Below are 13,809 nucleotides of genomic sequence, written 5' to 3' on the forward strand. Positions count from 1 at the left end.
AAGACATTTGAACTTGTCGGGACACTCATCACCGCACTACGCCATCTGAAATATTTAGCTGAAAAAATGGACTCGTGTTCACACGAGTCGTGTGTGATATATAAAAATACGCTTGTATGATTAGATAACGACTACGTACACTTGGCAACAGTGAAAATAGTGGAATCAGTCTGGCAACACTGTCAAAAATTTTAAATTTGAAATTTTTTAAATTTTTTTTGAATTAAGTTTGCGTAGGTAATATTGAAAAATAATTTAAGTAATTGATATTAAATAAATAGGTTTGTTAAACGTCCATTTGATCAGCCTTTAAAGTCAAAAGGCATTTCTCTGCAAAATAACGTCACATTTTCGCTCTCAGGACAAGGTAGACACTTGTTACAGTTCACCGACATCAACTCTCTCTTGGAGCATAGCAGCAACAACTCAGGGTGTTCATAGGTATGAAGAAAAATCTTTGGTCATTTTATAGTAAAATATGAAGAGAATAGATAGTCAAATTTAGTGAAGATGACCACTCGTCCAGTCAACTGATAAAGGCAGACGCTTTTTTTTACCTATTTTTAGTGTGATATCTGATATATTAAATCAAAACGGCTTTACAGGCTTTGTGCTAATAACGATTGAAATTATTCAAAGACTTGAAAAGTACTTACCATGAAAACTCCCTGCTCAGTATTATTTTATACTTTACTTTTGTTTATTTTGAAAACTTAATATATTGGAAGAGAATAGATAGTCAAATTTAGTGAAGATGACCATTCGTCCAGTTAACTGATAAAGGCAGACGCTTTTTTACCTATTTTTAGTGTGATATCTGATATATTAAATCAAAACGGCTTTACAAGCTTTGTGCTAATAACGATTGAAATTATTGAAAGACTTGAAAAGTACTTACCATGAAAACTCCCTGCTCAGTATTATTTTATACTTTACTTTTGTTTATTTTGAAAACTTAATATATTTTATGTCTATCTTATCTAATAAGGAAATACGTTAATTTTAGTTTTATATTTGAAACATTAGTTTTGATAAATACATTTTTCTATTTGATAAAAACATACAAGCTTTTGCAACTTATGTATTTTTTCCAAGAAGTTTACAACAATGTGCTAGTATTGCAAAATCATGAGATTTAGCCAAATGTACGTTAATTTTAGTTTTATATTTGAAACATTAGTTTTGATAAATATATTTTTCTATTTGATGAAAAACATACAAGCTTTTGCAACTTATGTATTTTTTCCAAGAAGTTTACAACAATGTGCTAGTATTGCAAAATCATGAGATTTAGCCAAAAATAGTCCCCGAGAAATGCATTGTCCTGTTGACAGAAAGAAATGATTTTACAGTTGGGCCACAGTTTCATTGGATCTGTATTTCCAGTTTTCCAGTCATACGAATCAAATCCAGTTTGAAGTCGTCGAAATTGGATTTTCGTGACGGATTTCCTCCGACTAGTAGTCGTTGGTGAATCGCACATAGGATACTCCGGAGGGCATGTCGACAATATCAACTCCCTTAGGGCATACGAATCAAATCCAGTTTGAAGTCGTCGAAATTGGATTTTGGTGACGGATTTCCTCCGACTAGTAGTCGTTGGTGAATCGCACATAGGATACTCCGGAGGGCATGTCGACAATATCAACTCCCTTAGGGAACAGCTTGGGTAGTTCATCATCCTTGACAGCGGGATGAATCATGACCTTGTCACCGGGCTTCCAGTTGGCGGGAGTTACCACGGTGTTGTTCTTGTAGAACAGTTGGAGAGAGTCCAGGACACGCAGGATTTCACTGTGGATAACGGACAGAAGTGAGCATGAGATGTTAGATTCCGTGTGTGTGAAATAAGCGTGATACATGTCTCACAGTGTTGGAAAGATAGGGGTTTAAATTTTAAACAATTTGGTCGTCCAGACTCCTCTAAGTACCTAAGGCCAGCCATTCAGGTACACCTGATCAGGTCCGCCTGTCAGGTCTACCTGATAGTGAGTGGCTAGCCTAAATGTAGAGTGGAGCCTACTACTTGGGGAAGATTATTGAAATACTCGTACCTACTTGAGATAATTTCATGGATATTTAGGTGCTCATCATGGTCCATCCTTATCTTAAGTTAAATATGTATTTGTCACTCAACATCCTCCTCAAGTAAAAATATCACTGAACTATTCAGTGATAATGTGATAATTATACTTCGTAGAAGCTGAACCCATCTTATAGGGCTGTTTGCTCCTACGCCTAAGCCTCGGGGTGGACTTTTTGTGTAGTTAAGCTATCACTTACTCGACACTGCGTCCTGTAGAAGCGGGGTACACGATGGACAGCTTGAGTTTCCTATCAGGGCCGATGATATACACGGCCCTTACGGTGATGGCCGTCTCCAAATTGTTTTTGTTCTCTTCGTCAAGGAGGTCTAACTTGACGGCCAGGTCCCTGTTTTCGTCACCAATGATGGCGAAAGGGAAATCCCCCTTGATGTCTAGACAGTAGTTCTTGATATCCTGTGGGAAAGGACGATCGATTTTTATTCATTCTGTTTTTTTTTTTTTAATTGTTATTATTAAGTGCAATTTATTTTCATATCCCAATTTAGCATCTTAGGCCACTTATGACCTATTCATCCTCTTGTACCAGTCATTTGGGTTTGTGTAAAGAGTGTGTGAGTGAAGGAGTGTTCACACATAGTTGACCGGCCGTCAATTTACCTCGTCGATCGACGGCCGACTATGTTTGGACACACCTTTATAAAAACTTCAAAGAGTGAGTGAGTTACTCTCATCAGTGGATTACTTAGTCAATGAGTCCGATCCTAATTCCCTATTGAAGACTGAGTACTGAAAAGAATCAGAAGAGTCGTTCTTTTTTTTTAACTTACTGACTTATTTTTATAACTTATAAAATGTTAAATAGAGAAGACCTTGGTTGGTCTGCGAGGGTAAACGGACATTTCAGTTTTACCCCAGCAGGCTAAACGAGGTACAGGCTTCATGTACAACAGGGAAGTTCAAATGCAATTATAATTTTAAAGCTATGTACACACATAGTCGATTAACCGTCGCGTCGATCGACTTTTGATGGACAATGTGTGGACACACCTTTACGGACGTAGTATAATCCCATTAAAGTAAATGAAATTATGTAACATTGTTCGAGGGACCTTCGTAGGTTTGATTGCATTAAAGTAAATGACATTATGTAACACTGCAGACATAACTTTTGTTAAATGATTGGTCCGATTGTAAACTGTTTGCCTTGTGTACAGGAGGTCCCTTGTTCGATTTCCAATGCCCACTTGAATTTTAGGAGGGAGAAAATTATTAAGTGATGAAACAATGATTTGAAAAAAAAGGGGGGGAGAAAATTATTAAGTGATGAAACAATGATTTGAAAAAAAAGGGGGGGAATGTACAATGTGTTTGATATTTTTAATCTGATTGTGGCCAGCCTATCCAGTTTGGAGGATAGCACGTCTGCCTTGTAAGCGCTAGGTCTCAGGTTCAATTCCCGCCCGCGGCGGATTTTATTCCAAGCGGATGAAGTTCGTTCTCGAAAAGACTAGCTTTAGCTTTCGAGACGAGACGAAAGACGCTAACATCTTGGGAAAAAAGGAGAAGAAAAACTTGATTGTGGAGACAGTGGAAAATGCGATAGTACTCGTGATTGTATCTAAATTTTATTATAAAAGCATCCTTGAATTTGTTCTCATCCTTGGTCTCCCGAAGTCCATCTCTTGACTAAACTGATAAATGTTCCTACAGGATATTCAAAGTTACAGCTCGTGTGGTGAGGGAGATGGGAAGTTGCCCTATCCCATCATAGCAGACCAGGACAGATCCCTGGCTGTGCAGCTTGGTATGTTGGATCCTGTGGAAAAAGATAGCAAGGGAATGCCACTCACTTGTCGGGCCGTGTTTATTATCGATCCTGCCAAGAAACTACGCCTGTCCTTCTTGTATCCTGCTACAACAGGAAGAAACTTCGAGTAAGTTTGTTACCTATAACAGTGGTGACCTATTGGTTTTATTTACTTAAAAGTCTTTCACAGCCTCTCACTATCAGGTAGACCTGACAGGCAGACCTTATCAGCCGTACCTGTCAGGTTTACCTGATAGTGAGTGGCTCGCCTTACACACAACCTACCAATATCTTTCTTTGGTTTTTAATAACGTACCTACTACCTACTTACTTATATATCGTATATCTTTGTATTTTATTTAATTTCATTCAATTTCTTTCTTTCTATCTTTCCAGTGAAATTTTGCGCGTTCTGGATTCCCTTCAACTGACTGACACGAAGAAAGTTGCAACCCCAGTGGATTGGAAGGTAAGCGACTCTATGATTAAATCAATGATAATCTACCCAGCCTAACTTTGAGGGTAGCGCGTCTGCCTTGTAAGCGCTTGCTTGCGGGTTCGAAACTGAATGTGTATGTGGTTACACTTGATGAAATTTTTAGTCCTAAGTACATGGTCATAGGAACAAGAGCACTAAGGCTCACATGAGGGGAAAAAGGTACCCCCCCCCTTTAAAATTCAGAAGTAATGTAGATGTTGGTATGAATTTGATCACTTTAGCTTGACTATAACTTATAAAATTGATCAACTTTATAGATTCTAGTCTTTTATATTTTACATTCTTTATTGTTGTTTCAAGTAATGGAAGAGTTTATATTGATCTTAGTTGCTTCAGTTAGTTGCATAATTTGAGATACAGTGTTATTTTTTTATTTACTTCACTAATGTCCTATAATAGAAACTTCAAGATGATGTAACAGAAGACCTTGCAACACAAAGTGCAAGAGTAGATCTCAATTCTAAGAATCTAGGAAACACATAAAAACAACACTGAGTCATAATAATAAAACTTGATGCCTACATTTTATGTTGCAAGGGAGTCTTTAATTGCGTTCAAATAAAATCTAGTAAAACACTTTTAGTAAGTACAAAACAATTAGTGTTCAGACCATGCACTTTTTGTGATACAAGTCTAAAATTCAGAGTACATAATACATGCTGGCATTAAGTCTACTATTTATCTTTAGGTAGTTAAGTACCAAATTTCAAACTTGTATCACAATTTACATGGGTTATTTTGAGCTAAGATATCTTACTACTACAACAAAATTATGTAACCTTGATTTTCTAGCAAAAAAGTAGGCTGAACATTGGTTTCATTTGAAAACCTCAGAGGATTCTATTTTAAATTATTTTTGTACTTGACTGATTTTGATTAAATTTTTTGTGGTTGTAAGGAAAAGTACATAACATGGTACAACACATACACCAAAAACCAAAGTCTACCTACAATATGGAGACTTACCTTTCACCAAGCCAATCATGAAACTTGATTTTGCCAACTGTGGTATCAGCTTCAAAGTTGGGAAAAGTTGAGCCTAGATTGATCATTTTACTTGTGTGATTTTAAATCTGTAGAATAAAATCATATTTGAATTAATTTTAGTTCTATTTTTTAAAAGGTTTGATAAAATTGTAGCAATGGAGCTCTCATCAGCCTGAAATCAAAGGATGGAGGATAGTATCAATCCTATGATCTAGGATTTACAAAGCAGGTATGCTACATTCCAAGATAACTAGACTGGCTTGACAAACAAGCAATGAACACCCCGGCAGTAGAGCAGCTGCAAATCTATCTGATGAAATTTAAAATGCTAATGCCACATGGAGATGAAAATGTTTTCTTACCTACCTACAAACATCCTGGTCTATCTTAGATTGCTGTAGAGGTAAAGATGTGTACAAAGTACATTAACAAGTGCCTACCCTTTACCCACCAATTTAAATGTGACTGTATGCAGAGTTGATAGGGAATGTTCTAAAGGCAATAGGGAGAGCATTGTACAACCATATGTGTAGGATGGGAGTATGTGTGTCGTGGCGAAGCACGGGTACAACCTACAACCGCTTGTTACTTTCTATTTTACTATAAAATGACCAAAGATTTTTCTTCATACCTATGAACACCCTGCGAGTCACTTGTCTAATTGTCCTGCCATAGAAGCCAGCAAAGATATTGTATAAAAATACTGCGATGCTTGAGGAAGAATGACCTAATAGGCAATACCTCTTGCATTACTTTTTTGTTTATGTTTTGTTAAAAAAAAAAGGTGAGTGTTTCACCGCCGTTTTTATTTCGTAGCATTTGTAAAAAAAAAAAACAAAGTTTTGTCCTTATTTGATTGTGTGGGTATTCAAAATTGAGTGAAAAACAAGTTTGAGAAAAATTTGGCATATCACAACGTTTTCAAAGCATAGTGTTCTAGGACCTATTTGCTTCTGTCCTGAAGAAACCATGGTCCTAAGGGCATTATTAATAACTTTGTTAGTTAGTTAGTCTGTTTTTTAATTCGCTAACTTCTTTTGTTTCTCAGGTGGGAATGGAGATTGAAGTCAGACCAGGGCTGGTGTCGAAGGACAGCGAGGGTAAACTCACCTGCAAGCCTATTTTCTCCCGTATTGTTTCCCTGTTTGCTGAACAGAACGAGCTGCAGTTCGCCGTGCCTGGTGGTCTGATTGGTAAGTTATTTTATGCTTAGGTTTGTTTGTTTTTATTTAATATTATTATTTTAACCCCACCGATTTCCAACCCAGAATCTCTTTTCAGTGTTCTGGTACACACTCGATTTTTTTTTTTTTTTTTTTTTTTGCAATCCCTTTAAAGCATGTTCTTCTTCTTCTACCCAGTTTTAAAGCATAATATGACCTACTGCTTTTCGGTTCCAGATGAACTTAACCAGGCAGTATGCTGGTATCTGACTTGCGACAGGTATTGGGAAGAGCCTCTGTCAGATCTCAAAGGTTTCCCGTGGGGCCGGCCACCACACACATACTCCCATCCCACACATGGTTGTACAATGCTCTCCCTATTGCCTTTAGAACATTCCCTATCAACATACAGTCACATTTAAATTGGTGGGTAAAGGGTAGGCACTTGTTAATGTACTTTGTACACATCTTTACCTCTACAGCAACTCTAAGATAGGCCAGGATGTTTGTAGGTAGGTAAGAAAACATTTTCATCTCCATGTGGCATTAGCATTTTAAATTTCATCAGATAGATTTGCAGCTGCTTTACTGCCGGGGTGTTCATTGCTTGGTTGTCAAGCCAGTCTAGTTATCTTGGAATGTAGCATACCTGCTTTGTAAGTCCTAGATCATAGGTTTGATACTATCCTCCATCCTTTGATTTCAGGCTGATGAGAGCTCCATTGCTACAATTTTATCAAACCTTTTGAAAAATAAAATAAAAATTAATTCAAATATGATTTTATTCTACAGATTTAAAATCACACAAGTAAAATGATCAATCTAGGCTCAACTTTTCCCAACTTTGAAGCTGATACCACAGTTGGCAAAATCAAGTTTCATGATTGGCTTGGTGAAAGGTAAGTCTCCGTATTGTAGGTAGACTTTGGTTATTGGTGTACCTATGTGTTGTACCATGTTATGTACTCTTCCTTACAACCACAAAAATTTTAATCAAAATCAGTCAAGTACAAAAATAATTTAAAATAGAATCCTCTGAGGTTTTCAAATGAAACCAACATTCAGCCTACTTTTTTGCTAGAAAATCAAGGTTACATAATTTTGTTGTAGTAGTAAGATATCTTAGCTCAAAATAACCCATGTAAATTTGTTACCACGGTGTTGTTCTTGTAGAACAGTTGGAGAGAGTCCAGGACACGCAGGATTTCACTGTGGATAACGGACAGAAGTGAGCATGAGATGTTAGATTCCGTGTGTGTGAAATAAGCGTGATACATGTCTCACAGTGTTGGAAAGATAGGGGTTTAAATTTTAAACAATTTGGTCGTCCAGACTCCTCTAAGTACCTAAGGCCAGCCATTCAGGTACACCTGATCAGGTCCGCCTGTCAGGTCTACCTGATAGTGAGTGGCTAGCCTAAATGTAGAGTGGAGCCTACTACTTGGGGAAGATTATTGAAATACTCGTACCTACTTGAGATAATTTCATGGATATTTAGGTGCTCATCATGGTCCATCCTTATCTTAAGTTAAATATGTATTTGTCACTCAACATCCTCCTCAAGTAAAAATATCACTGAACTATTCAGTGATAATGTGATAATTATACTTCGTAGAAGCTGAACCCATCTTATAGGGCTGTTTGCTCCTACGCCTAAGCCTCGGGGTGGACTTTTTGTGTAGTTAAGCTATCACTAGATATTATTAAGTATATTTTGGGGCCCCTAAATTCCTGGACAACCCCGCGGGGTCTACGGGGGTGGTATATGCTCCAGTAGAACGTGAAGTTAAAACGGAACATATAGGTACCAATTAAAACTTGGGCCCGAATTCAGAGAATGTGAGAATTCGACTCTTCTTAAACTTTGGTGAGTATCTATAAGTTTATACTTGGGTCTTCTTTTTACTTGGAACCAAAAGGTCAACCCCCGCCATGTGAAACAGCCTGTACTTGATGGACAGACGGTCGTAGATAATCTGCGAGAGGCAACTGGAAAAGATAAGAGGGGAGACTAGAAGGCAACTGCCCTGATGTTAGTGCTACTTGGAGCCGCAGTGGACCTAGATGAAATTGGTGGATTTTCATAATCATATCCGTCATCTTCCTCTACTGCCGGGGTGTTCATTGCTTGTTTGTCAAGCCAGTCTAGTTATCTTGGAATGTAGCATACCTGCTTTGTAAATCCTAGATCATAGGATTGATACTATCCTCCATCCTTTGATTTCAGGCTGATGAGAGCTCCATTGCTACAATTTTATCAAACCTTTTAAAAAATAGAACTAAAATTAATTCAAATATGATTTTATTCTACAGATTTAAAATCACACAAGTAAAATGATCAATCTAGGCTCAACTTTTCCCAACTTTGAAGCTGATACCACAGTTGGCAAAATCAAGTTTCATGATTGGCTTGGTGAAAGGTAAGTCTCCATATTGTAGGTAGACTTTGGTTTTTGGTGTATGTGTTGTACCATGTTATGTACTTTTCCTTACAACCACAAAAAATTTAATCAAAATCAGTCAAGTACAAAAATAATTTAAAATAGAATCCTCTGAGGTTTTCAAATGAAACCAATGTTCAGCCTACTTTTTTGCTAGAAAATCAAGGTTACATAATTTTGTTGTAGTAGTAAGATATCTTAGCTCAAAATAACCCATGTAAATTGTGATACAAGTTTGAAATTTGGTACTTAACTACCTAAAGATAAATAGTAGACTTAATGCCAGCATGTATTATGTACTCTGAATTTTAGACTTGTATCACAAAAAGTGCATGGTCTGAACACTAATTGTTTTGTACTTACTAAAAGTGTTTTACTAGATTTTATTTGAACGCAATTAAAGACTCCCTTGCAACATAAAATGTAGGCATCAAGTTTTATTATTATGACTCAGTGTTGTTTTTATGTGTTTCCTAGATTCTTAGAATTGAGATCAAAAGTGTTTTACTAGATTTTATTTGAATACAATTAAAGACTTCCTTGCAACATAAAATGTAGGCATCAAGTTTTATTATTATGACTCAGTGTTGTTTTTATGTGTTTCCTAGATTCTTAGAATTGAGATCTACTCTTGCACTTTGTGTTGCAAGGTCTTCTGTTACATCATCTTGAAGTTTCTATTATAGGACATTAGTGAAGTAAATAAAAAAATAACACTGTATCTCAAATTATGCAACTAACTGAAGCAACTAAGATCAATATAAACTCTTCCATTACTTGAAACAACAATAAAGAATGTAAAATATAAAAGACTAGAATCTATAAAGTTGATCAATTTTATAAGTTATAGTCAAGCTAAAGTGATCAAATTTTCAAATTATGCAACTAACTGAAGCAACTAAGATCAATATAAACTTTTCCATTACTTGAAGCAACAATAAAGAATGTAAAATATAAAAGACTAGAATCTATAAAGTTGATCAATTTTATAAGTTATAGTCAAGCTAAAGTGATCAAATTCATACCAACATCTACATTACTTCTGAATTTTAAAGGGGGGGGGTACCTTTTTCCCCTCATGTGAGCCTTAGTGCTCTTGTTCCTATGACCATGTACTTACTTAGGACTAAAAATTTCATCAAGTGTAACCACATACACACTCAGTTTCAGAACTTTCAGGTTAAAACATAAACTACAGTATAACCAAGTCATTTTGTTTATGTATGTTCAAAATTTACATGTATTGTGTTCTGTTCTCTCAGCTGGGGCATTCTATTCTCTCACCCATCAGATTTCACTCCTGTTTGCACAACAGAACTGGCCCGAGTTCTACAGCTCATCAAGGAATTTGAACAACGTACCTGCAAAGTAATTGCCCTGTCTTGTGACTCTGTTGAGTCACACCATGATTGGATCAAGGTAAAGTAGATGTAACTTTTGTTAGAAATGATTGGTCCGATTGTAAACTGTTTGCCTTGTGTACAGGAGGTCCCTTGTTCGATTTCCAATGCCCACTTGAATTTTAGGAGGGATCCATTCTCTCAACTCTTTTCCGTTTTTAGCCCTCATCTCTTCTTTCAACTTGACCATACCAGTGTAGTCCCATCTCCTGGATCTTCCTTGACACTTCCGTTACTTTTATCCTATTCCGTATGACTTCAATTGTCAGTAGGTCCTTACATATATCTACATGTATGTAGCTTGTACCTTCTTTCTTTATACTCGTACGTATTATGTACTTTCTTTAAGTTGATCAAATTTCCATTCTTAACTCAATCATTTGATATTGTATCGGTACTTTGTTCTCTGGAGAGTATGGTTATCGTATCGGAAACTTCGATATGTTATCTTATCACGGAATTCTTCGTACTTATTTCAATCTCCGATGGAATGTTTTGTTCATAGAAGATTCGACAGTATTGGAAATCCGAACGAAAACGGCGTTCCCTGTAGAAATGTGACTACTATAACTATAATACTATATCAATCTTATCATATTATATGTACCTAATTGTGTTTCCAATGTTACATAGGTACCTAACTATGTAGGTTTTGTTACACTTAAATAATAGTAGATACCTATGTAAGCAAGCAACCAAAGCAATCACCCTAGTTAGGGCTGATTAAGAAGCTGACGAAAAACTTCGATCCCGTCTGTACACGGGAAAAGGCGAAGAAGAAGGAGGATAAGAAAAAAAAAGTGTGAGTGCCTCAACGGAGCGGACTAGCGGAAGCTAAAGCCCTTGTCTCTAGGGTAAACGTTAAACAGTAGTTTTTTGGTAATGCCAATAAATGATTTCGATCATTTTCTACTTCCAGGCTCTCGTACGAGACTGCATTCTGGGACTTTTGATTAATTTGTCCGTGGACGATTTCAAAGAAGTTGAAGGTAGGTCTCGAAGATTTCAAGAAAGTCTAAATACCTACGGGTATTTAGGTACCTACGTAGGTAGGTACATATGAATGTATGAAAGACGTCTAGGAGTTTCCCAATAAAATATTACTACCTAAGTCACATCATCCCGAAATCGGAGAAGGAGAGGATAGATAAAAAGGCAGGACTTACAAGACGAACCCCATCTGTTTAGACCTTAGGACATTAAGATACTTTTTCGCAAGTTGCTTTCACAATGTTCTTCTTCTTCTACCCACACTGTTGCGTATACCTCCTTTTTCTCGACCCTTTACCTCCCTCCTATTGCCCGCTACAACTATAATTACGGAAATCGACGGAGCACGCCGAACCATCTTTAGTTCTAGTCTGACAATTCACCAAGTAAGACCCCCATGTATCTCTCTATTTTTGCAAGTCAAGTTCTACCTAAATCAAGACCCTTTGCTCAAAGAAAATTCCCCACAATCGGGCGTCCCTTACAGTCCTGTGCCCTTCTCCTCTTGGTTACCGTTACGCTACAGCTATAACAAAGCTACGCTACAGCTACAACAAAGCTACGCTACAACTACAGCTACAACGAACCTTGAGAAGGATTCTCATTAGTCCATCCCCAGCCCGCTACGGTAACCCTTTGCTCGGAGTAGTCCAGTGACCCGGACGGTAGACAGGCTGGACGTATCAAATCGGACCACTGGATACTACGGGTTAATTCCAGTAGGGCAATATCGTTGTTGAAACTGGAACAGGAATGACTAGGGTGGAACATGATACGTCGGACTGGGACGGTAGAGATGGAAGGTCTAGATAGGTCGTGCTCTTTGAGGGTGACGTTGATTTGGGACGCTGATAATGGCGATGGCCCACTTGAAACAAACGATAAAAAGAGATTAGGTCAAAATTCATCTTAGGATGTCAGACCGAAATATCAACAGAAAAAAAAAGCCTGATTGAGGGACTATAATGTCCCGAAATCAAAGAGAGGAAAAGCGCCTCAAAGGAAAAAAAAATCTCTTCCAAAGACCTTGTTTATATTAGACTACGGAACTAAAGGGGCATTTCAGACCCACTCTGGCAGTATAATTTGTGAATTTATTCATAGTCGGACTCTTATTCGGACATAGTATTCACAGGGAGTAAACGGACTTTTCAGTCTCGTTCTGGCAGTATAAACAGGGTATTTATTATTATGTTATAGTGGTCTCTTCCCGATTCCATGTGTGCCGCGTAAGTTTTAGTTTAGGACTATTGCACTACTATAAGAAAAACAGGGTATAATCTATTCTATTCTGTTTGGGAGAGCCCGTAGGGTCTCTTTATCTGAGTTCTATACCACTTCACAACTACTTTACTTACCAGAATACGTCTCTGAAGAAAGACCTTGGAAGTTACACTATACAGGGACATTAAATAAACTTACCAGAACCTTTGGGCGGAGTTTTGGGCACCAACTTGATGGGTTTGAAATAGTTGAGCTCACACTCAATACTGTCCGGACTCGAACATCGTGACGAGGTGGGGGAACTGGTCGTGCATCTCCGCTTGTTTGCCGAAGATCCCCGAACGTAGAAACTGTCCAGCGGTCCCGTGATCGTGGATTTCCGCTTCTGAGCCGCTTTACTCTGATAAGGGAACACATGGGAGCTAAGTAATGATTTTTTTTTTTTACTTTCTATTACCCTTATTTTAAGTAGTAATGGAAGCAACGAGAATGGCATCCCAATGGGAAAAAATCATTTGATTGGCATTTTGATGGTCCGGACACGGAAAGTAAAGTAAGTAAGTAAGTAAGTAAGATAGTCGACGGCCGTTGATCGATTAGAATTTTTACTTTTTTATTGTGAATCGATGGTCGATTGACGTTCTGTTGACTATGTGTGGACACACCTTTATAAGTAAAACAGCTTGGAAACGAAAAATTAGTCCACACATAGTCGACGGCCGTTGATCGATTTGAATTTTTTATTGTGAATCGATGGTCGATTGACGTTCTGTTGACTATGTGTGGACACACCTTTATAAGTAAAACAGCTTGGAAACGAAAAACAAATTCAATACAATCATATTAGGTACATAATTATGTACAGTTCTATTAATAAAAGGGCCACGATAAAAAGCCTAGTAAGTATGTATTACAGAAAAAAAAATCTATAGCAAGTTAGTACTTAAGTATTTGAAGTAAATGACTTACAGTTTGTGAGGGCGCCAGCTAGATGGAGAGCACACATCGCCGTCAGCAACCACAGACCCACCATGATGGAGTGATCCAGACCAGCACTTAGTTCTCACATTATGTATCACTCCACTACCTATCCTACTAAGGACAAGGTTGCGAGTTCATTACCAGTGATTGACATTGATTCTTCATGTGAGTATCGATCACGCGGATCACACAGGTAGTTATAGTTTGGCACATACTCGTATCTTGGTCGAGATAAGGGTTGGAATCCTAATCAGTAGGTACAAACCTGC

The 13,809-nt window shown here is 37.5% G+C and overlaps 2 protein-coding genes and 2 pseudogenes across 3 annotated transcripts; 2 read left to right on the forward strand and 2 right to left on the reverse strand.

Annotated features, from left to right (window-relative positions):
* The first annotated feature begins 232 nt into the window (after positions 1-232).
* On the forward strand, positions 233-10,432 carry LOC103513426 (peroxiredoxin-6-like). 2 transcript variants are annotated; one of them, XM_026826627.1, is made up of 3 exons: positions 233-441; positions 7,297-7,403; positions 10,208-10,432. In XM_026826627.1, the coding sequence occupies exons 2-3, from the start codon at positions 7,318-7,320 to the stop codon at positions 10,371-10,373; spliced, it is 252 nt and encodes an 83-aa protein (XP_026682428.1). In that variant the 5' UTR covers positions 233-441; positions 7,297-7,317; the 3' UTR covers positions 10,374-10,432. The 2 variants fall into 2 exon arrangements, with proteins under 2 accessions (XP_026682428.1, XP_008476473.1); XM_008478251.3 differs by lacking the exons at positions 233-441; positions 7,297-7,403 and adding an exon at positions 8,797-8,924.
* On the reverse strand, positions 1,552-2,507 carry LOC103513435 (annotated as a pseudogene).
* Positions 3,290-3,986, forward strand: LOC103513436 (annotated as a pseudogene).
* Positions 10,433-11,724: 1,292 nt separating the features above from the next.
* Positions 11,725-13,592, reverse strand: LOC113469142 (proclotting enzyme-like). The gene is made up of 3 exons (XM_026826621.1): positions 13,529-13,592; positions 12,758-12,952; positions 11,725-12,210 (listed from the first exon to the last, which is right to left on the reverse strand). The coding sequence occupies exons 1-3, from the start codon at positions 13,590-13,592 to the stop codon at positions 11,912-11,914; spliced, it is 558 nt and encodes a 185-aa protein (XP_026682422.1). The 3' UTR covers positions 11,725-11,911.
* Between the last annotated feature and the right edge of the window lie 217 nt (positions 13,593-13,809).

Source organism: Diaphorina citri, unplaced genomic scaffold, assembly GCF_000475195.1.
Source record: "Diaphorina citri unplaced genomic scaffold, Diaci psyllid genome assembly version 1.1 scaffold969, whole genome shotgun sequence".
Lineage (NCBI taxonomy): Eukaryota > Metazoa > Arthropoda > Insecta > Hemiptera > Psyllidae > Diaphorina > Diaphorina citri.

Excerpts from the sequence above, each read along its gene's own strand:
- LOC103513426 (XM_026826627.1), top strand. The coding sequence starts at position 7,318 with ATGATCAATCTAGGCTCAACTTTTCCCAACTTTGAAGCTGATACCACA. Across the intron at positions 7,404-10,207 it reads CATGATTGGCTTGGTGAAAG|CTGGGGCATTCTATTCTCTC; the intron begins GTAAGTCTCCGT and ends CTGTTCTCTCAG.
- LOC113469142 (XM_026826621.1), bottom strand. The coding sequence starts at position 13,592 with ATGGTGGGTCTGTGGTTGCTGACGGCGATGTGTGCTCTCCATCTAGCT. Across the intron at positions 12,953-13,528 it reads AGCTGGCGCCCTCACAAACT|CGGCTCAGAAGCGGAAATCC; the intron begins GTAAGTCATTTA and ends ATCAGAGTAAAG. Across the intron at positions 12,211-12,757 it reads AACTCCGCCCAAAGGTTCTG|TTTCAAGTGGGCCATCGCCA; the intron begins GTAAGTTTATTT and ends TTTTATCGTTTG.